Raw genomic sequence first — 20466 nt, forward strand, 5'->3', positions numbered from 1 at the left:
CGACTCTCTTCCTTCAATTCCCAACGCCCAACACCTTCTCCCCCAGACACCGGAACACCGGAGTCCAGGTCCTCCCTCATACCCAGGGTCCAGATCCCAATATTCCTCTCTCAAACCCAGGGCTCCAGGCCCCAGCTTCCTCCCTTACAGCCAGGAATCCAGGCCCCCATAACTACCTCCTTTCCTAGAGACCCCAACATTTGCACCCAGTGTTTAGATGGCCTCACACTCCCAAAGCAAACACCTTGCAGCGAGAGTCACGGTGGGATCCCGAGCCTGCTGCCGGGCCCGCCCCCCCCTGCGGTCCCTCCCACTTTTCCCAAACAAAGCTCCCGGCAACTTTCTCCTTGTGTTGCCCCGCCCGCCCGCGGCTCCCCTGCCCAGGCCGGGAGGTAGGAAGGCGCCGGCGGGAATCGGGATTCTGCTTGGGGTGTGTGAGTTGGGGTGGGAAGTTCCGCGCGATGAGGTGAGGTGCGTGTTTCTGGGACCGCGTGGGAATTGCCCGCCGCCCTCTTTCTGCCTGGGGGCCCGAGTTTGCGTTGGGATACAGCCATAGTGTGGCGCTGGAACTTTCTCGGAGTTAGGGGCCTGGGGATGGCCTGCGGCAGGAGGAGCGCTCGGGGTGGCGGACACAGGACGTGGAGCGCAGGGCCGCAGCTCTCCTGTTGGTGCGAGGCGCGCGCCTCCCGGGCCATCCTTTCTGCAAGTGTCCGCCCTGTGGGCATGTGGCCCTCTCACGGAGCAGAGCAGGCGCGGGGGTGGCCGGACGAGAGCCACGAGGTCCCTTGGACCTACGGACATGCTCTTCTGAGGCTTGGGGATCAGGGCACGACATCAGGGATGTCTGTCTTGCCCGGCTCGTTTGTCTCTTTGTCTGGCCACATGGAGGTGGGCTGGGTTGGGTCCTGAACGCTGCTAACCACACTGGGCTGGGCCTGGGGGGTGGTGTCTTTGTTCGCTTAACCTTCACCAGGTAGAGAGTCCAGAGGAAGGGATGGGACTTAGAACTTTGGGAGCCTGGGAAAGTTCTGGAAGACATGGAACCTCAAGGGAGGCGGTATCGGACAGTACGGGAAAAGTTTTCCCTGTTCCTGGCCTCCGGAAAGTCTACGGGAGCTTGGGTTGGAGCGGAGCCCAGGGGGAGGGGGCGGGCCGTGGAGGCTGCTTGCACGCAGGCCCCGCCCACAGTGGGGGTTATGGGGACTGGGGGAGGGGATGCCTGGGCTCTTTGTTCTGGCCTCCAGATGGCTGGACGACTGAGTGCCAATGCCTGAGGCTTGATGGGCGCCCTAGCTCCAGCCCCACCTGGTTCTGTGGTTACTTTCTGGTCTCAGCCAGAAACCCATGACGATGCCCCTTTCTCTGTGCCTATCTGGGTCTCTGTCCCTGGGTCTCTGCCCCACCCTCTCGCTGGATCTTGGACTCAGCCTCTCCTTTTCCTGCAGCTGCTGCTCCTTTCTTAGCACCTGTTCCTTCTTAGTGGGACTGGAGGTTTTCACTCCGGGCAACTAATCAGACTCCGGTCTTCCCTAAAATCGGTGGTCAGGACGCAGCCTTAGTCTACATGGCCTCAGGCACCGCTCTGAAGTGGTCAGGTGACTTCAACCCAATGCAAGTTCCTCCGAGAGCTCGGGAGAACAGCCTCCCAGGTGCCAGGCTTCGGTTTCTCTCCTCCCTCAGACCCAGGGATCGAGGCTTCAACCCAGAGGTCCAGGCTTAACTTCCTCCCTCAGTCAGGGCTCCCGCCGTGTTCTTGCAACACCATACATACCTGCTGATCTTTGTCTCTGCAGGCCCAGATGGGGGAACCCCGGACTGGGGCCCCCCTGGATGATGGCGGGGCCTGGACGGGCAGTGAGGAAGGCAGCGAGGAGGGCACTGGAGGCAGTGAGGGTGTTGGAGGAGATGGGGGCCCTGATGCAGAGGGTGTGTGGAGCCCCGACATCGAGCAGAGTTTTCAAGAGGCCCTGGCTATATATCCTCCATGTGGCCGACGCAAGATCATCTTGTCAGATGAGGGCAAGATGTATGGTGAGTTCCCAGTGGCCGCCCTGACCCCAGTGAGGAAAGTCACACTAACTAACGTGTCCAGAGTGTAGCCAGCTGTGGCGGCACACACCGTGAGCATTCAGGGTCACCAACAGCTACATTCTGAGCTCTACGCTCGCCTTGACTTTGTAGACCCTGGCTCAAAATAATAAAAATGAGGCCAGGTGTGGTGGCACATGCCTTTAGTCCCAGCACTGGAGGAGGCAGAGACAGGCAGATCTCTGTGAGTTTGAGGCCAGCCTGGTCTACATAGTGAGTTCCAGAACAGGCAGGGCGATGTAGAGAGACCTGTCTCAAAAAAGAAAAGAAAAGAGAAAAATATATAAATAAATGAGAAAACAGAGGGTTGTACCCTTCCCACGACTTAGAAAGACTCTCGAAAAATCTGCGCAGATTAGGGGAAACTGAGGCACAAGAAGACTTAAGTGATTTGTCAGTGGCCACATAGCTAGTATATGACTGACCTGGTGACCCTGAGGAGTCCCTCAGCCTGGCCTGGCTATAGTTGAGTAAGGACTGTTGGCTTGCTAACTTCAGCCCTCATCCTTGTCTTCTCTGGCAGGAAGTTCTGCTGATAGTCTTGCTCTTTTCCATTTTGACCCCTCCAGGCCGGAATGAACTCATTGCCCGTTACATCAAGCTGAGGACAGGGAAGACGAGAACTCGCAAGCAGGTTTCAAAACTGACACTTTGGGGCTTTGGTTTGGGGCCAGGCACTTCCTGAGGGCCGTCTTAATGTGCGCGTTCAGGTTCAAGGCAGATGTGGTTCATGTGATTAAAAAGGAAACAAAAGCTTATGTGTGTGTGGTGTATCCATGCTTGTGTGTGCATGAAGCGTGTATGTGTAGGGGGATCCACACATGTGTGCATGAAGCGTGTATGTGTAGGGGGATCGACACATATGTGTGCATGAAGCCTGTATGTGTAGGGGGATCCACACGTGTGTGCATGAAGCTTGTATGTATGTGGGGGTATCTATGCATGTGTGTGCATGAAGCTTGTATGTGTGTGTGGGTATCCATGCATGTGTGTGTGCGAAGCCTGTATGTGGGGGATCTACAAGTGTGTGCATGAAGCTTGTATGTATGTGGTGTATCCATGCATGTGTGTGCGTGAAGCCTGTATGTGTGGGAGCATTGGTGTATGTGTGTAGGGGGCGGTATGGATGCATGTGTTTGCATGCAGCTTGTATATGTGTGGGGATATCCACGCATGTTTGCGCATAAAGCTTGTATATGTGTGGGGGTATCCAGGCATGTGTGCACATGAAGCTTGTATATGTGTAGGGGTATCCAGGCATGTGTGCGCATGAAGCTTGTATATGTGTGGGGGTATCCAGGCATGTATGCGCATGAAGCTTGTGGGGAGGGGGTATCCAGGCATGTGTGCGCATGAAGCTTGTGTGGGGGGGTATCCAGGCATGTGTGCGCATGAAGCTTGTGTGTATGGGGGTATTCAGGCATGTGTGCACATGAAGCTTGTGGGGGGGGTATCCAGGCATGTGTGTGCATGAAGCTTGTGTGGGGGGGTATCCAGGCATGTGTGCGCATGAAGCTTGTGTGTGGGGGTATTGATGCATATATGTGAATGAGCATGTGAAGGTACGTGGATGACCTCAGGTCTCATCTCAGTAGCTGCCCACTGCTTTGAGACTGGGTCGCTCCCTGGCCTGAAGCTTGCTGATTTGACCAGCCTGGGTAGCCAGCAAGTACCAGCCCATACCTGGCTGCGCCCTCTAGTGCTAGGATTATAAATTTGCATGGATTGAACTGACATCCTCATGCATGAAGGGCAAACTCTGTGGACCGAACCCTGGCCTCTGTTTCATGCCCTGTGTTGTAGGCATGTCAGATATTTCTGTAAAATATTTAGATTATGTGCCTGTGAAATGGCTCAGTGGGTAAAGGGGCTTGCTGCTAAGTCTGACCTGAATTCCACCCGTGGGACCCACATGGTAGGAGAGCCAACTCCCACAGCTTTTCCTATGACCTCTGCATATGCACCATGATGCACTTGAACCCATATATATATGTATGTAATATATATGTATACAATATATATATGTAATACAAAATGTTTTTAAGAAGATGTATATTATGTGTACAGTGTTCTGCCTGCATATATTCCTGCAGACCAGAAGAGGGCACCAGATTTCATTACAGATGGTCGTGAGCCACCATGTGGTTGCTGGGAATTGAACTCAGTATCTCTGGAAGAGCAGTCAGTGCTCTTAACCTCTGAGCCATCTTTCCGGCCCCCTTAAGTACACTTTTTTTAGTGTGTATGTCTGTGTGTAACCATGTGCCATGTACACATGCAGAAATCAGAAGACAACATTCAGGAGTTGGTTCTCTTCTTCCGTCATGTAGGCCTCAGGGGAGGAGCTTCAGGCATTAGGTTTGGTGCCAAGTGCCTTTCCCTGCTAAGCCATCTTGTCAGAGCTGATTTCTGTAGGAGGGTTATTAAAAAGGGGCTCAGAGAGAGAGACTGAAAGCCAAGAAGGAAGGACAGGAGGGGCCTGGGCCTGGAGGATCGGCGTGGAGGCTGCCCTTCTACTCCTGCAAATGGCTGTGCCCACCTGTGGAGGAACAGCGTGAACAGCCACAGGGACGAGGGGGGCGTGGCCTGTGCTCAACCTACTTCTCATCCCTCCAGGTCTCGAGTCACATCCAGGTTTTGGCTAGAAGGAAATCGAGAGAAATTCAGTCCAAGCTGAAGGTAAGGCTAATGGAAGGTAGAGAGGCTGGGCAGGGAGAGGGGGAGGGAGGGAGCGGGGAGGGAGAGAAGGCAAAGGGGAGGTACAGAATAAGAGATTCCATTTGAGAAGAGGACACAGATTCAGAGACACGTTGGGAGACCCAGAGAGATGGGATGGGCACATACACATGGTGTGGGAGCAGATAGAGATCCAGAGACGGAGAGACAGACAGACACACCACACGGAGGGAATGGGGAGATAGAGATCCAGAGACAGACAGACAGACAGGCACACACACCACACGGAGGGAATGGGGAGACAGAGAACTCCATTGGGACCAGGGACCCTGAGGGAGTGGCCTGACCTGCAGGTGCAGGTCTGCTTATCAAGCAGAGGTTTGTATGACTCCTGTATCTTATAGGATGTCTCTGTCTGCGAGAGCCCCTTCCTCCCTCCGATCCTGCTGGCTGGTCTCTGTCTGCGAGAGCCCCTTCCTCTCTCTGTCCCTGCTGGTCTCTACGAGAGCCCCTTCCCCTCTCTGTCCCTGCTGGTCTCTGCGAGAGCCCCTTCCCCTCTCTGTCCCTGCTGGTCTCTGCGAGAGCCCCTTCCCCTCTCCGTCCCTGCTGGTCTCTGTCTGCGAGAGCCCCTTCCTCTCTCCATCCCTGCTGGTTTCGGCGAGAGCCCCTTCCTCTCTCTGTCCCTGCTGGTCTCTGTCTGTGAGAGCCCCTTCCTCTCTCCGTCCCTGCTGGTCTCTGTCTGCGAGAGCCCCTTCCTCTCTCTGTCCCTGCTGGTCTCTATCTGCGAGAGCCCCTTCCTCTCTCCATCCCTGCTGGTCTCTATCTGCGAGAGCCCCTTCCTCTCTCTGTCCCTGCTGGTCTCTGTCTGCGAGAGCCCCTTCCTCTCTCTGTCCCTGCTGGTCTCTATCTGCGAGAGCCCCTTCCTCTCTCTGTCCCTGCTGGTCTCATTTCTTTTCCTTTTTGTTTCTCTGGTCCATCCTTGCCTCCCTTAGCCTTCACGTGTGTTTTCTGTGAGGGATTGTACTATCTACTCTGTCCACGCTGCTGTGAGCGCCCTGTGCCCTCCAGCCTGAATCCTCATCCCTGTTGCTTTGTATACAATTTCTTTTCTTTTAGCCTAGATTATTTCCTGTTTTGTTTTTGTTTTCTTTTGAGAGAGTGTCTCTGTGTAGCTTTAGCTGTCCTGGCTGTCCTGGAACTCGCTCTATAGACAAGACTGGCCCCAAACTCATAGCTCCTCTTGCCTCTGCCTCCTGAGTGCTGGGATTTGGGGTGTGCACCACCACTGCCGACTTACTTCCTGTTCTTTTACTTGGAAGTGCTCCTTCCCTTTTCTGTAGGTCTGCATCCCTGAGGTTCCAATCTTTCTGTACTTTCTTAGTCCCCTCTGTGTTCTGTCTGGAATACAAAACAGCCCCTTCCTGTTCCCAGGGGATTTTGGAAGTCTCATTTCCTGTAGCCTGGGCATGCGGAAACACTATGTCTAGCCCTTTCTTGACTTAGAAAACCCGTTAGTATCTTATCCTGGGCTTGTGAACCTTTCTCCCTCTGAGGTAAGGCGCATCCTGCTCTGTGCACAGCCCCCATTCGCCTCTGCCAGGCTGACTCAGGGCGTGTTCCACCCTGGGTCAGACTCTGAGTGTGGTAAGTCCCCTTGCCCCTCTTCACACCTCTGTACCTCCCACACCGCCCTTTCTGAGGAGGCCAGCAGGGGCAGAAAGTGTAGGTGGGGACCCTGTCACAGCTCCATGCCTTCGTCTCCTACACAGCCTGACATTATTCCACACTGGCTATCCTGACTAGAACTCCCGCTAACTTGGGCCTCAACCTTTCCCCAGGACCAAGTCTCCAAGGACAAGGCCTTCCAGACGATGGCTACCATGTCTTCGGCACAGCTCATCTCTGCACCGTCCCTCCAGGCCAAGCTGGGTCCTTCTGGCCCTCAGGTGGCCTGGGTTGGGAACTGTGGAGGTCTGGGATGGAAGGATGGGGCTAGAATGGCCAGCAGGGGATATCTGACCATTATTTGTGTCTCCTCCTAGACCACTGAGCTTTTCCAGTTCTGGTCCGGGAACTCTGGGCCACCGTGGAATGTTCCAGAGTGAGTACTTTGTGTCCCCTGCACTTCCCCTTTCCCTCCCACCTACATCCATTTTGGACATAGATTCTGGAGCCATGCCTGATGACTTTGAAGTCTAGCCCTGCACTTTGCTGGCTAGGGTCTTGCTGGGGATGCCCCCTTCTATGCTTAGGGCCTCCTCTCTGAAAAGGGGTGCATGGAAAAAATGGCTCCTAAGTGAGAACATCAGTCCTAGAGGCTCATGGCAAGGCAGATGTAAGGCCCAAAGGCTACTGGAGGAGCATGGGAATTCTAAAGCGTCAGGGGAAGGCAGTGGTTTGCTGAAGTTCCCCTGGGAAGGATTGAATGGGTCCCAAAGGATCACCTTGGAGGAATGTAGGGGACCCAAAGGATCATGGGAAGGCAATTGTAGACCCAGAGGACAAAGGAAGCCGTAAAGTCTTGGGGAAGACAGTTATGGATACAGGTGGTCCTGGAAGGGAGAAGGCCCAGAAGCTTTTGGGGAGGAAGTCCTAAGGTTCCTTGGAGAGATAGAGGACTGCTAAGTATTAGGAGAAGGGGGACTTCCCAAGGCTCAAGGACAGATGAAGGGTTCCCAAAACGCTTGTGGGAAGACAATAATAGACCTAGAGGCTTCTGGGAAGGATGAGTGGGTCTCAGAGGATCATGGGAGGGCAGTTATAGACCAAGATACTTCTGGGAAGGGCCGTTAAAATGCTTGTGAAGACGTCCAGACCCCCGAGGTGGCAGGCACGAGGGCTAAGGGTGGGGAAGGGGCTACTGTATTCTTTCATTGTGGGGAGAACACGAGTCTCAGGTATCTGGAGACTCCCTGGGCACTGAGGATAACCAGATATGTTGTAGAAAAAGGAGCCCAGCTGGGCAGTGGTGGTGCACATCTTTAATCTTAGCACTCGGGAGGCAGAGGCAGGTAGATCTCTTGAGTTTAAGGCCAGCCTGGACTATAAGAGCTAGTTCAGGATAGCTTCACAGCTACAGTGAAACCTTGTCTCGAAAAACCAAAAAAGAAAAAGGAGCTCTAGGACCAGCTCAGCCTGGCTGGATGAAATGCTGGTGGTGCAGCCTGGAACCAGCGTAGCCTGGCTGGATGAAATGCTGGTGGTGCAGCCTGGAACCAGCATAGCCTGGCTGGATGAAATGCTGGTGGTGCAGCCTGGGACCAGCGTAGCCTGGCTGGATGAAATGCTGGTAGTGCAGCCTGGAACCAGTGTAGCCTGGCTGGATGCTGGTGGTGCAGCCTGGCTGTGTAAGGGCAACATAGGAGTTTTGTATTATCAGAGAATAAAAGATGACAGGTTGTGGGGTCCAGCTACCAGGTTTGTATTATCAGAGAGTAAGATGACAGGTTGTGGGGTCCAGCACCAGGTTTGTATTATCAGAGAATAAAAGATGACAGGTTGTGGGGTCCAGCACCAGGTTTGTATTATCAGAGAATAAGATGACAGGCTGTGGGGTCCAGCCACCGAGTCCCTAGGGGCTGCGGGGACTGCAGGTGCGCTGCAGAGCAGGGTGGCTGGGCGCTGGGGGAGACCAGTGCTAATTAGGCCCTCGGTTTCAGGCATACACAGTGGAAGTGTGCAGCGTTGTGAGGAACCACCGGGGGTTTTCTGGTGAGGGAGAAAGTTCTGGGGTTTTCTCTGAGGTTAGTAGGGTTTAGCCAGGCGAAAGGTGGGGGTAGGAATATTCTAGGCAGATAAACAACACGTGTAAGGCTCACAGAGATAAACAACCCGTGTAAGGCTCAGGCAGGAAACAGAGGCGAGCCTCCGCAATGACAGGGGACACCGCTTGATATTAAATACCTACATAGTGTCTGGGCGTGCGCTTTTTGAGGAATAAAGCAGGAAGCTGTAAATTCCTGGACCTGGAATGTGTAAAGAGAGAAAGAGGGGAAATATATATGTGTGTAACATGTGTATATATGTATGTATGTATATATACACACATATATGCATGTAACATGTGTATCACATAGATCTATAGAATTGGGTTCCAGGGCTCTGTGCTTGCTAGTCAAATGTTCTACCACTGGGGTCCATCTCTAGCCTCAAGGGTCTGCTTTTTTTATTTATTTGGTACAGGATCTCAGCTCTGTAGCCCAGTCTAGATGCTCCTGCCTCCGCCCCCTAATTTCTGTGATGTTGACTGTGCCACCATCTGCTTTAGAAGGCTAGGGGGGTCTTCCTGAGGAGCTGACATGTGAGTGATGGCCAGGTGACAGGAGATCATGGCGTTGTGGGAAATCCATTGAGAGCTGGGAAGAAGAGGCCCTGGGATTCCAATGGGAAGGTCCCTGGGGTTTGTCTTATTCATCTTGGTCTATTGACCCTTGACCTCTCTGACCTCTGGAGTGTGAATCTACAGTGATTATTTATGAGTCACCAGTTAAACTAGAATTGACTAAATTTACAGCTGAGCATGGTTACACATGCGTTCCATGCCCTGGGAGACAGGGAGGTGGGTCTCTGTGAGTTCTAGGACAGCCTACATAATAAGTCCGTTTCAAAAACAGAAGAATCAAATTTACATGAAAAGTTCCATTCTTCAGGCTTGACTAGTGCTAAGTGGCAATCCACCACCTTGGGACAGCACAGAGGTGGGACATTTCCATCGTGTGGAACAGGTGTAGTGGCTCTTTCCTGTTATCCCAGCATTCCAGAGGTTGAGGCAGAAGGATCTCGAGTTCCAGGCAAGCCTAGGCTACACTGCAAGACCCTGCAGCAAAACCCAGGAACTGGGGTGCAGCTCAATGGTAGAGCCTCTGTCTAGAGTCCCCCAGTGAGGGCTGGGGTGTGGCACAGGATAGAGCCCTGCTAGGATCCCTGAAGAGGGGGATGTTACTCTGTGCAGCACATGCATAGCATACTTGAATCACTAGGTTCAGTTCTAGCCCTCGTGGTTGGGAATGACTGGGGTTGGAGTGTAGGCTTGATGGCGCCCTGGCTGTGTGGCTTTAGGGGGGTCAGTTGACACTGACCTCAGTCACGTGTGAAAAACACGAGGAGCAGTCATCATGATCATGATGGCTGCTCCAGACAGCACTGTTGACCACACTCACAGGTTCCCTTTGTCCTGCAGCGTGAAGCCTTTCTCTCAGACACCGTTCTCCGTGTCACTGACTCCCCCATCCACCGACCTACCAGGTGAGAACCTGCTTCCCTGATCCCGTCTTTCTGTTCCTGATCCCAACAGCAATTTTTTCACTTTTTTCTCAACTGTGTACAACCGAGTGGTTTAAACTTAAATTTGCTGAAACAAGATGAGGAGGAGGAGGAGGAGGAGGAGGGGGAGGAGGGGGAGGAGGAGGAAGAAAGAAATCCAAGGCCAGAATGGCGGCTTCAGGCATGGCTGATCTAGCAGCCCAGCCTGAACATTAGGGACTGCTTCCATCTTTTCCTCAGTGGCAGCTTCTTCTCCATGTAGCTCTACCAATAGCCCAGAATTCTACACCAGTTTGACCACGGAATGGCCACAGGGATTAGTGAAAGAGTTCTTACCCCCTCGGTTTGGGCCATCTGTGATAGCCAAGTGGAAGTGTGGTGGCAGGAACAAGAAGCTGAAGGCTCACAACTCGTATTTAGTTATTTATTCTTTTGAGGCAGGGCTTTTCTGTTCTAGCACTCGCTCTGTAGACCAGGCTGGCCTGGAACGCTCCCATTGCGGTGACTAAAGGCACATGCCACTGCGCCCAGCCTGTGGGCTCACATCTTAAACCACACACTTAAAGGAGCACAAACTAGGAATGGTATATGGCTTTGAAAGTGCCATGGGGCTGGAGAGATGGCTCAGAGGTTAAGAACATTGCCTGCTCTTCCAAAGGTCCTGAGTTCAATTCCCAGCAACCACATGGTGGCTCACAACCATCTGTAATGGGGTCTGGCGCCCTCTTCTGGCCTGCAGGCATACACACAGACAGAACATTGTATACATACTAAATAAATAAAAATTGAAAGTGCCAGCCCCCCTCCCAGTGGCAAGGCCATACCTCCTAAACCTACCACACAGCACGCAGACCACAGCACAGCTCACGCAGACCACCACACAGTTAAAAATGCCACCGGCTCCAAGCGGCAGTGCTGCTTTCTGAAGATGGCGATGTGCTTTACACTGCTAGCTACCCGGCCACTAAGGGGAATTCTGTCCCCCTCCCCCTACAATGGCTCTGCTGCTGCTAATGGTAGCCTGAACTAAATCTCTACATTCTTTTTTTTTTTTTTGGTTTTTCGAGACAGGGTTTCTCTGTGGCTTTGGAGCATGTCCTAGAACTAGCTTTGTAGACCAGGGTGGTCTCGAACTCACAGAGATCCGCCTGCCTCTGCCTCCTGAGTGCTGGGATTAAAGGCGTGAGCCGCCATCGCCTGGCTTAAATCTCTACATTCTTATAAAATTCAAGATTCAAAGGCTAGGGTGAAAACCTGCAAACTCAGAAAGTTAGAGTCGCAGCTGACTTTCTCAGTTGGCGTCCCAGGAAACCACTCTTCCGTACCACCCCAACTAAAAAACCCATGCTCAGCTCCTTCCTGCTACTTCCTGCCAACTAGCTGCTAGCCCCGTCTCTCTGTGCCTAGGTTAATTTTATTTAATTAAACCAAATGCAATACATCTTTAAATAGTTAAACAAATGCAGCATAAACAAATTAACATTTTTGCTTAGTTAAACACTCTACAACATAGCAAACTATCCAAATTAAAACAAGAAAAAGTAAAGGCTTACTGATTCCAGTTGATGCAAGGTCCAGCTCTGGCATTCAGGCCAGGTGCCTCTGGAGTTGCCTCCGCCCCATTGTGCCGACGTGGCTGCTGCTTCTCTGCCATGTCCCTTGCAAGTCAGACTTGGTCAGGTCCAAAAGCTTTCTTAAATTTTATCTCTTGAATTATTATTTGGTAGATTTCCTGACACAGTGGCAAGGGCTATATGAGCCATCTATCCGGTACCTTCACCTTATCCTTTTTTTTTTTTTTTTTTTTTTTTTTTTTTGGTTTTTCAAGACAGGGTTTCTCTGTGGTTGTGGAGCCTGTCCTGGAACTAGCTCTTGTAGACCAGGCTGGTCTCGAACTCACAGAGATCCGCCTGCCTCTGCCTCCCGAGTGCTGGGATTAAAGGCGTGCGCCACCACCGCCCGGCCACCTTATCCTTTTTTGAGGCAGCCTCCTGTATCCCAGGATGGAACTTGCTTTGAGGCTGAGTATGACTTTGAACTCACGCTCCGCCTTCACTTCCCAAGCCCTAGGGTGCTGTGTGCTATTCCAAGGTCGTGCTGGGGAAAGGCCGCCTCTCCATCCCTGTCCATAACTCTAAGTGGAGGTGGCCAAGGACACAGCCTGTTGTGAGCAATTCTTTCTTCTCTTTCAAGGGTATGAGCCGCCCCCAGCCCTCTCACCCCTGCCCCCGCCTGCTCCATCTCCCCCAGCCTGGCAGGCTCGGGCCCTGGGCACTGCCCGCCTGCAGCTGGTAGAGTTCTCAGCCTTTGTGGAACCACCGGGCGCAGTTGACTCGGTGAGTGAAACCTGCGGCAGTTGCTGGGTGATGCTGGATTGGAAAAGGGCAGGACAGAAGACAGCAGCTGTCGTCCGTGCGTGTGTGTGCATGCTTGCCTGCATGTGCGAGTGCATCCGTCCCCAGATGCCAGCCTGAGGTGTGTCTACCTTGTGTTTTGAGATTGGGCTTGAGTTTACCCAGTAGCCCAGGCTGGCTAAGCAGTGAGCCAGGGGATAAATAAACTAGTCTGCTCAACGGGACTGAAATTGTAGGCCCGTGTTGCCAAGCCTGTTATTATGGTGGTCTGGGGAATCGAACACAGGGTATTCAGTCATTCACCTAATAGCCTGGAAGGAGCCATAGTTTTGCTTCTCTGGTTTCTTTATTGTTAAGGTGGGTCTCACTCTGTAGCTCAGGCCTTGAACTTCCTGTTTCTTTCCAGCTCAGCTCCCTGAGGGCTGCTATGGCGAGTGTGCACCACAGCGCCAGCTTTTCATGTGTGTTCCCAGCAGTGGGCTGAGCAGAAGTGCTACCCCAGCGATGTAGGACTTGGGCCTTGCCATTTCTAGCGTTACAGAATTTTCTGGGCTCTCGGAATCCAGCCAGCAGGCGGAGGGAGAGAGAGATTTTATGGGCCTGTTGTTCACTTGCCATTGGCCAGACCTTAGTCATGCGCTCACGCCCAAGTGCAGAGGCCTGGGAGATGCATGTTCACTGCATGCAGTGTCTGCACCCACACTAATGCCATTCACCAGGCTTTCAAGGTTTCTAAACAGGGCGATGCTGCTGAGAAGTCTGTGATCCCAGAGCCCCGGAGCCTGGAGGAGCATTGCTTTGGGCTCAGAAGTCAGCCTGAAGCCTGGGATTTAACTCGGGAGAGTGGAAGCCTGTGTGAAGCTCTGGCTTCCAGCCCCAGGGCTGCGTATACTGGGTGTGGTGGTGCACGCATGCAGTCTCAACACCTTACAGGTGGGGGTAGGGCGGTCAGAAAATCATCCTCTTCACACTGGGAGTTCTGAGGTCAAACAGGGACACACAAGATACTGTCTCAACAAGACAACACAAGCCGGCAAGGCAGCGTGTGCCTTTAATCCCAGCACTCAGGAGGCAGAGGCATGAGAATCTCTGAGAGTGACTTCAAAGTCAGCATGGGCTACAGAAAGTTACCCTATCCCCAAAACCAGGAAGAGGAGCCGGGTGTGGGGGCACACATCTTTAATCCATCACTTGTGAGGCAGAGGCAGGCAACACTGAGTTCCAGGCCAGCAGAATTACAGAGTGAGACCCCAGTGCGAAACAAATGGACTGCAGCAATAAAAACAAAACCTCAAACAAAAAGTGAAAACCAAAAAGAAAACCAAACAAAATGCCCACAGCCAAACTGAAGCACCTCCTTGCATCCACTTGGCACAAGCTGAAGCCCTTCAGCTGCTTACAGATGCCTATGCCATATGAACTCTGTTCCTGCGGTCTCTTGCCTGTGAACTTACCGTGGCCCCTGCGGCCTCAGCACCTTCCTGCTTGCCTTCCCCACAGTCTGGTAAGGGCCATCTCTGGGTCTTACTGTGAGTGGCTCTGGCTAAATTTTCTCATGAGACTTTCCCAAGCCGTCTCCTAGAAAAATACCATGTGCCATCTTTTTATTGGGGTTTTAAGTGTCTGTGTATGTTGCAAGGTGCCCAAAGAGGCCAGAAGAGAAAGAAGCATCTGGTCCCCTGAAGCTGCATACCTGGGTCACACACTATCACTTCTGAGTCTTTTTCTATACTTGCCAGCATATTTTTCATAACATAAATTATTCCCGACATTTCTGTTGTCTGTAGGTTGATTTTATGCTTCCCTTCTCTATAGTAGACTGAATTCTGTCTAAAATATCTGATTGGTATAAAAAGCTGAATGACTAATAGCTAGCAGGAGAGCGGCAGGGCTGCCAGGCGGAGAGAATAAGTAGGAGAGATCTGGGAGGAGAGAGAAGATCAAGGACCAAGAAAGTAAGAGAGGAGGACAAGGGGGCCGCCATCCAGCCAGCAAGCTTAGGGACTTGGTGGTCTTTTAGCCCCAGGACTATACAACCAGCTTGTCTAGTGTTGTTGACTCTCTTACTTTTTGGGGCCACCCAGCTCTCAAGTAAAATCATGGCGACTTATTCTTTCTTATGAATGCCTAGCCTCAGTGTGGCTTGTTTCTAGCCAGCTTTTCTTAAATTATCTCGTCTGCCTCTTGCCTCTTGGCTTTTACCTTTCTCTATGCCTCCCTTTACTTCCTACTCCATGGCTGGATGGCGGCCCCAGTCCCTCCTCTTACTGCTCTTGGTCCTTGGTCTTCTCCTCCCAGGTCTCTGCCTACGAGCTCCGCCCATCCTCCCTCCTGCCTAGCTAATAGGGCCGTTCAGCTCTTTCTTAGACCAATCAAGTGTTTTAGACAGCAAAGGAACACAGGGTCACAGAGTTAAATGCAACATAAAAGAACGCAGCACATCTTTGCATCTTTAAACAAATATTCCACAGCATGGACAAATGTAACACATCTTTACCTAATATTCTACAGGATGTCTAGTTCTTGTGTGTATAGAGGGTGATCCCCCTGGGGGGCTAGTGAAGTCTTCCCTGTAAAGGACACGTGTGAGCTGGGCTTTGAGGGTTACAGAAGAGTTTGCTGGGTGCCACATTGTAAATTTCAGGAACAGAAATGGAATTTTCAAGGAAATTAGTGACAAAATACGGTGGGAGGTGGCAACCTTGCAGAGAGGAGGACAGGCGCTGGGTTCTGGGAACTGAGTCAGCTCTGGAGCTGTGTGAGGGATGGAGAATGTCGGAGAGGTTAGGCTGGAGAATGGGAGATGACGAGCTGTGAGCAGATTGGGTCAGACTGCTGGGGCCACCGGGCTGCATGTGGGTCTAGCTCATGTCCCCTCACCCTGTGTCGCAGTTCCAGAGGCATCTGTTTGTCCACATCAGTCAGCAGTGCCCCAGTCCTGGAGCGCCACCCCTGGAGAGTGTGGACGTGCGACAGATCTATGACAAGTTCCCCGAGAAAAAGGGTGGCCTCCGGGAGCTGTATGACCGAGGGCCACCCCATGCCTTCTTCCTGGTCAAGTTCTGGGTGAGTGCTCCTGTCATGGCTCTATCAGTCGGGCACAAGGAGGGTCTTGGGTCTGCCTGGGCCACCCTTCAGAGACAAAACAAACACTGTAACTGTTGGGTTTTGTTTTACTCTTTATTCTTTGCTCTTTGAGGAGCCTGCTACCCAGCTCCCAATAAATCACACACGGAGTATTATTTATGAATGTCTCACCCTAGCGTGGTTTGTTTTTAGCCAGCTTTTCTAACTTAAATGATCCCATCAACCTTACACCTCTGGCTTTTCCTTCTCTTACTTCTGTATATCTGACTTTCACTCTGACTCTGCGACTGGCTGGATGGCTGGGTAGCTGACCCCGATGTCCTTCTCGCTTCCTTTTAGTGTTCCTTGACTCTCTCCTCTCAGAGTTCTCTTATTTATTCTCTGCCTGCCAGCCCCACCTATCCTTGCTCCTGCCTTGCTATTGGCCGTTCAGCTCTTTATTAGACCAATCAGGTGTTTTGGACAGGCAAAGTAACAGCTGCACAGAATTAAACAAATGCAACATAAAGAATTGCAGCACATCTTTGCATCATCACACAACTATTCCACAGCATAAATGAATGTGGCACACCTTAAACTAATATTCTATAATAAAACACTATCTGGGGGAGTATGTCGGTCGAATGCAGTGCTTCCTAAGGCCTGCTCTATGATGGCGCTGAGTGGAGCAGATTGTGGGGACATGGAGGGCTGTCCGTAGCCAGCTGTCTGGTGTGGTGTCCGGTTGCATGACTGGCACTGATGAGGGTGTCTGGTCCTGAAAGGAAGTCCACAGGGGGTTTCAGTCAGTTTGGTTTCCCTGGGTGTCTGGCTGTAGAGTTTTTGAGCCTTGTATTATGGTATATGCCTGTCATTCCAGTCCTCAAGAATCTGAGGCAGGAGAATACAGAGTTCAAGGACAGCTTGAACTATTTAGGGGGACTTTAGCTCAAACCAAACCAAACAAAAAGTAAGTAAAGGGCCAGGCAGTGGTGGTGCACACCTTTAATCCCAGCACTTGGGAGGTAGAGGCAGGTAAGGGCCCTGGATGCTCTTCCAGAGGACCCGGGTTCAATTCTCAGCACCATCATGTATCTGTAATCCTAGTTCCAGAGGAACTCTTCTGGCCTCTGATAGTATTGCACATGTGTGTTGCTGAGACATACGTGCAGCTGAACATTCATGCATATAAAATAAAAGTAAATCAATCCTGGAAAAAGACAAAAACAACAAAACCCCTAAGCTTTCTGTGGGGAGGCCTGCTAGAGCTCTAAGTGGGCTGCTGCAGACTGACCATAGGCTTCAGAGGCTCCTCCGGCTGTCTGAAGCCTGGCTCCTGATGGCGTGGGGGGCTGCCAAGGCCTTCCTCCCTGGCTGTTCTGGAACTCACTTGGTAGACCAGGTTGGCCTTGAAGTCCAGAAATCCACCTGCCTCTGTGTGCTGGGATTAAAGGTATGCACCACCACACGTGGCTGAGGCCTTTTGAGACAGACTCCCCTTCACGTTATAGCCTAGGCTGACCTCCAACCAGCAGTCCCCTTGCCTCAGCCTCCCAAATGCTGGGGTTCCAGCTGTAGGCCACCATGGCCACGGGCATAGGGATTTGCCCTGCATCAAAATGCCCTGTTGCTGAGGTAGCAGGTGGAGTCAGGCCTCTGAGGTGAGTGTCCTGGCAAAAGAGCTGCAGCTAAAGTCAGGCCACATCTGCCTGACTGACATTGGGGTGACAGGTACAGGTGCATTCCTGAGGATGGGCGGGAAGGGGAGGAGCCTGGTTCTGCTGATAGTGGGGAGTCAAACCACTTGCTTTTGCAGGTGAGAGATGGGAAGGTGGGAGGTTGCAGGAGGATATGGAACTCTGATCAGTTGCTGCGGGTAACTTGCCTGCTCGTAACTCAGCCCTTGTCAGAGGCTAAAGTCCTTTTCTTTTTTTCTTATTTTCATTTTCTTTGTCTTAAACCCCAGCCACTTCTTTTGTTTCCATTTTAGAGACATGGTTTCTCTGTGTGTAGATCATGCTTGTCTCAAACTCACAATCCTCCTGCATCAGCCTCCCAAGTGCTAGCATTATAAGCTTGCACTGTTATGCCTGGACTGAACTCTAGAGCTAGGAGCTTTCGGGCAAAAAAGTTGGGTTTTCTGGCTCCTGGGTTCCTAGATAGTGAGAGTCAGGACTATTCTGGGGCCCCTACTGTTGTATGATGTTAAGCTCTTTCTTTGAGGGTGCCCGCTACCCAGCTCCCAAATAAATCACACACAGAGGCTTGTTCTTAGTTATGATTGCCCGGCCTTAGCTTGGCTTGTTTTTTTGGCCAGCTTTTCTTAAATTATCCCAACTACATTTTGCCTCTGGGCTTTTATCTTTCTCTATTTCTGTATACCTTTCTTTATTTCTTTCTCCGTGGCTTGCTGTATAGTTGTGTGGCTGGTCCCTGGTGTCCTCTTCTCCTCTTTGGTTCCTTTTCCTTCCCCAGTTCTCCTTCTGTTTATACTCTCTTCCTGCTAGCCTGCCTACCCTTGCTCCTGTCTCGCTGTTGGACGTTCAGCTCTTTATTTGGACCATCAGGTGTTTTAGACAGACAAAGCATCACAGCTTCACAGTTAATCAAATGCAGCATAAAAAAAAAGTCACACACCTGGAAATCCTATCCCTAACACCCTCCATCTCTAGTCTTCCTGGAACGGTGGGTGGGTCTTCTGCTCATGCCGACCCGGGGACTTTGGAAGCTGACACGGGGTGTGTGTGGGGGGAAGCAAGTGGGTGCAGCTCGGGGAGCCTGGAGGTCCGGATTTGTCGGATTTCCCTCATCTTGTCTTTCAGGCGGACCTGAATTGGGGCCCAAGTGGTGAAGAGGCAGGGACCAGTGGAGGCAGTGGTGGCTTCTATGGAGTGAGCAGCCAGTATGAGAGCCGGGAGCTCATGACACTTACCTGCTCCTCCAAGGTCTGCTCCTTTGGCAAGCAAGTGGTGGAGAAAGTGGAGGTGAGGCCCTGGGCTAGAGCACAGCCTGCATCCGGAGTAAGCAGTCACAGGCATGTGGGCAGGCAGAGTGAGGGAGGGCCATCCCAACCTCTCTGGTGGGCAGGCGGGGTGAGGGAGGGCCATCCCAACCTCTCTGGTGGGCAGGCAGGGTGAGGGAGGGCCATCCCAACCTCTCTGGTGGGCAGGCGGGGTGAGGGAGGGCCATCACAACCTCTCTGGTGGGCAGGCGGGGTGAGGGAGGGCCATCCCAACCTCTCTGGTGGGCAGGCGGGGTGAGGGAGGGCCATCCCAACCTCTCTGGTGGCTCAGTGCATGTGCTAGGAACTAACTCCACAGAAGGCTGAGGGTGTAGTTTAGTTGATAGAATGCTTGTCTTGTACCATGTGGACCACTCATCAGGAGTTTCAAGTTTATCCTCAGCTACGTAGGGAGTTCCAGGCTGGCCTGGCCTACGAGACCCTGTCTCAAACAAACCAGGAATAAGCAACTAAAAGTCACAATGAGGGCTCATTTCAAGGGTTGAAAGGTCTAGAGATCGAATCTACAAGATGAAAAAGGATCTTAAGGGTGTGCTAGGAATCTGGAGTGAGGAGGGACTGGAGGACTTGGGGACTCAGGCACAGTCTGGAGATGGTATTGGGGTGTTTGGCGGTCACTGAGGTCTCAGACTGTGACTCTGAGGAGATGCAAGGTTCCTAGTTTGCAGGTTCAGAGGCCCCGGTCATTAAAGGTGGGGTGCTGGGGGAACTCTGGTTGGTTCTTAGGGTGGCCACTGTGCTTCCCACTCCCAGACAGAGCGGGCCCAGCTGGAGGATGGGCGCTTTGTGTACCGCCTGATGCGCTCCCCCATGTGTGAGTACCTGGTTAACTTCCTGCACAAGCTGCGGCAGCTGCCCGAGCGCTACATGATGAACAGTGTCTTGGAGAACTTCACCATCCTCCAGGTGACATGCTGGGGCAGGCAGGAGAACGTCACCATCTTCCGGGTGACATACAGGGGCAGGAGAACGTCACCATCCTCCAGGTGACATACAGGGGCAGGAGAACGTCACCATCCTCCGGGTGACATACAGGGGCAGGAGAACATCACCATCCTCCAGGTGACATACAGGGGCAGGAGAACGTCACCATCCTCTGGGTGACATACAGGGGCAGGAGAACGTCACCATCCTCTGGGTGACATACAGGGGCAGGAGAACGTCACCATGCTCCCGGTGACATACAGGGGTGGGCAGGAGAACGTCACCGTCCTCCAGGTGACATACAGGGGCGGGCAGGAGAACGTCACCATCCTCCAGGTGACATACAGGGGCAGGCAGGAGAACGTCACTATCCTCCGGGTGACATACAGGGGCAGGAGAACGTCACCATCCTCCGGGTGACATACAGGGGCAGGAGAACGTCACCATCCTCCGGGTGACATACAGGGGCGGGCAGGGCAGCCCCCCCCAGACTCCCACCCCACCCCACCCCACCACAGCATGAGCCTGTTCTCCCGGCAGGTGGTGACCAACAGGGACACTCAGGAATTGCTGCTGTGCACTGCCTACGTCTTTGAGGTCTCCACCAGTGAACACGGAGCCCAACACCATATCTACCGCCTGGTCAGGGACTGATGGGGCCCCGCTGATGGTTGTCCTCAGAATACTCCCTTCCTAGGAAGGAGGCTTTGGCTTTCCCTGTACCCCTCAATCGGAGAGAGGGCCATGATAAAGAGGCCTGATTTCAAGCTTGAGCAAGGGGGGCTGGCTCCTATTAGAGGGGAACCCCAAAACTTGTTGAGCTGAATGAGCTGACCTCACAGGGAGCATTTGACAGGACACTTCACTCTTGAGCATCAGGGATTGGGGAGAGGAGTGCATGCCCACAGGTACAGCACTGGTCTCTCAGTTCTACAGGGCCCCACTGTGCTCTTCTGCAGAAGGGAGCTGGGCAGTGTGGGAGACATTACTCATTGCCTTGTACCCTTCCTGTTTTCCACCGCCCCATGTCTGCCTCTCCCCCACACCCTTTCTCTGATCTGGGATGTCACAATT

At 52.5% G+C, this 20466-nt stretch overlaps 1 protein-coding gene across 2 annotated transcripts; it reads left to right on the top strand.

Annotated features, from left to right (window-relative positions):
• Positions 1–357: 357 nt before the first annotated feature.
• Tead2 (TEA domain transcription factor 2) lies at positions 358–20172 on the top strand. 2 transcript variants are annotated; one of them, XM_057761094.1, is made up of 12 exons: positions 358–392; positions 1794–2031; positions 2658–2722; positions 4705–4767; positions 6603–6710; positions 6807–6865; positions 9944–10008; positions 12220–12362; positions 15273–15446; positions 18269–18430; positions 19222–19374; positions 19933–20172. In XM_057761094.1, exons 2-12 carry the CDS (start codon positions 1800–1802, stop codon positions 20044–20046), a joined length of 1338 nt encoding a protein of 445 aa, XP_057617077.1. In that variant the 5' UTR covers positions 358–392; positions 1794–1799; the 3' UTR covers positions 20047–20172. The 2 variants fall into 2 exon arrangements, with proteins under 2 accessions (XP_057617077.1, XP_057617078.1); XM_057761095.1 differs by lacking the exon at positions 358–392 and adding an exon at positions 424–471.
• Positions 20173–20466: the final 294 nt, after the last annotated feature.

Source organism: Chionomys nivalis, assembly GCF_950005125.1.
Source record: "Chionomys nivalis chromosome 23 unlocalized genomic scaffold, mChiNiv1.1 SUPER_23_unloc_1, whole genome shotgun sequence".
Taxonomy (NCBI): Eukaryota; Metazoa; Chordata; class Mammalia; order Rodentia; family Cricetidae; genus Chionomys; species Chionomys nivalis.

Coding starts and splice junctions, on each gene's coding strand:
- Tead2 (XM_057761094.1), top strand. CDS start 1,800: ATGGGGGAACCCCGGACTGGGGCCCCCCTGGATGATGGCGGGGCCTGG. Junction 2,032..2,657: donor AGATGAGGGCAAGATGTATG/GTGAGTTCCCAG, acceptor TGACCCCTCCAG/GCCGGAATGAACTCATTGCC. Junction 19,375..19,932: donor AGAACTTCACCATCCTCCAG/GTGACATGCTGG, acceptor TTCTCCCGGCAG/GTGGTGACCAACAGGGACAC.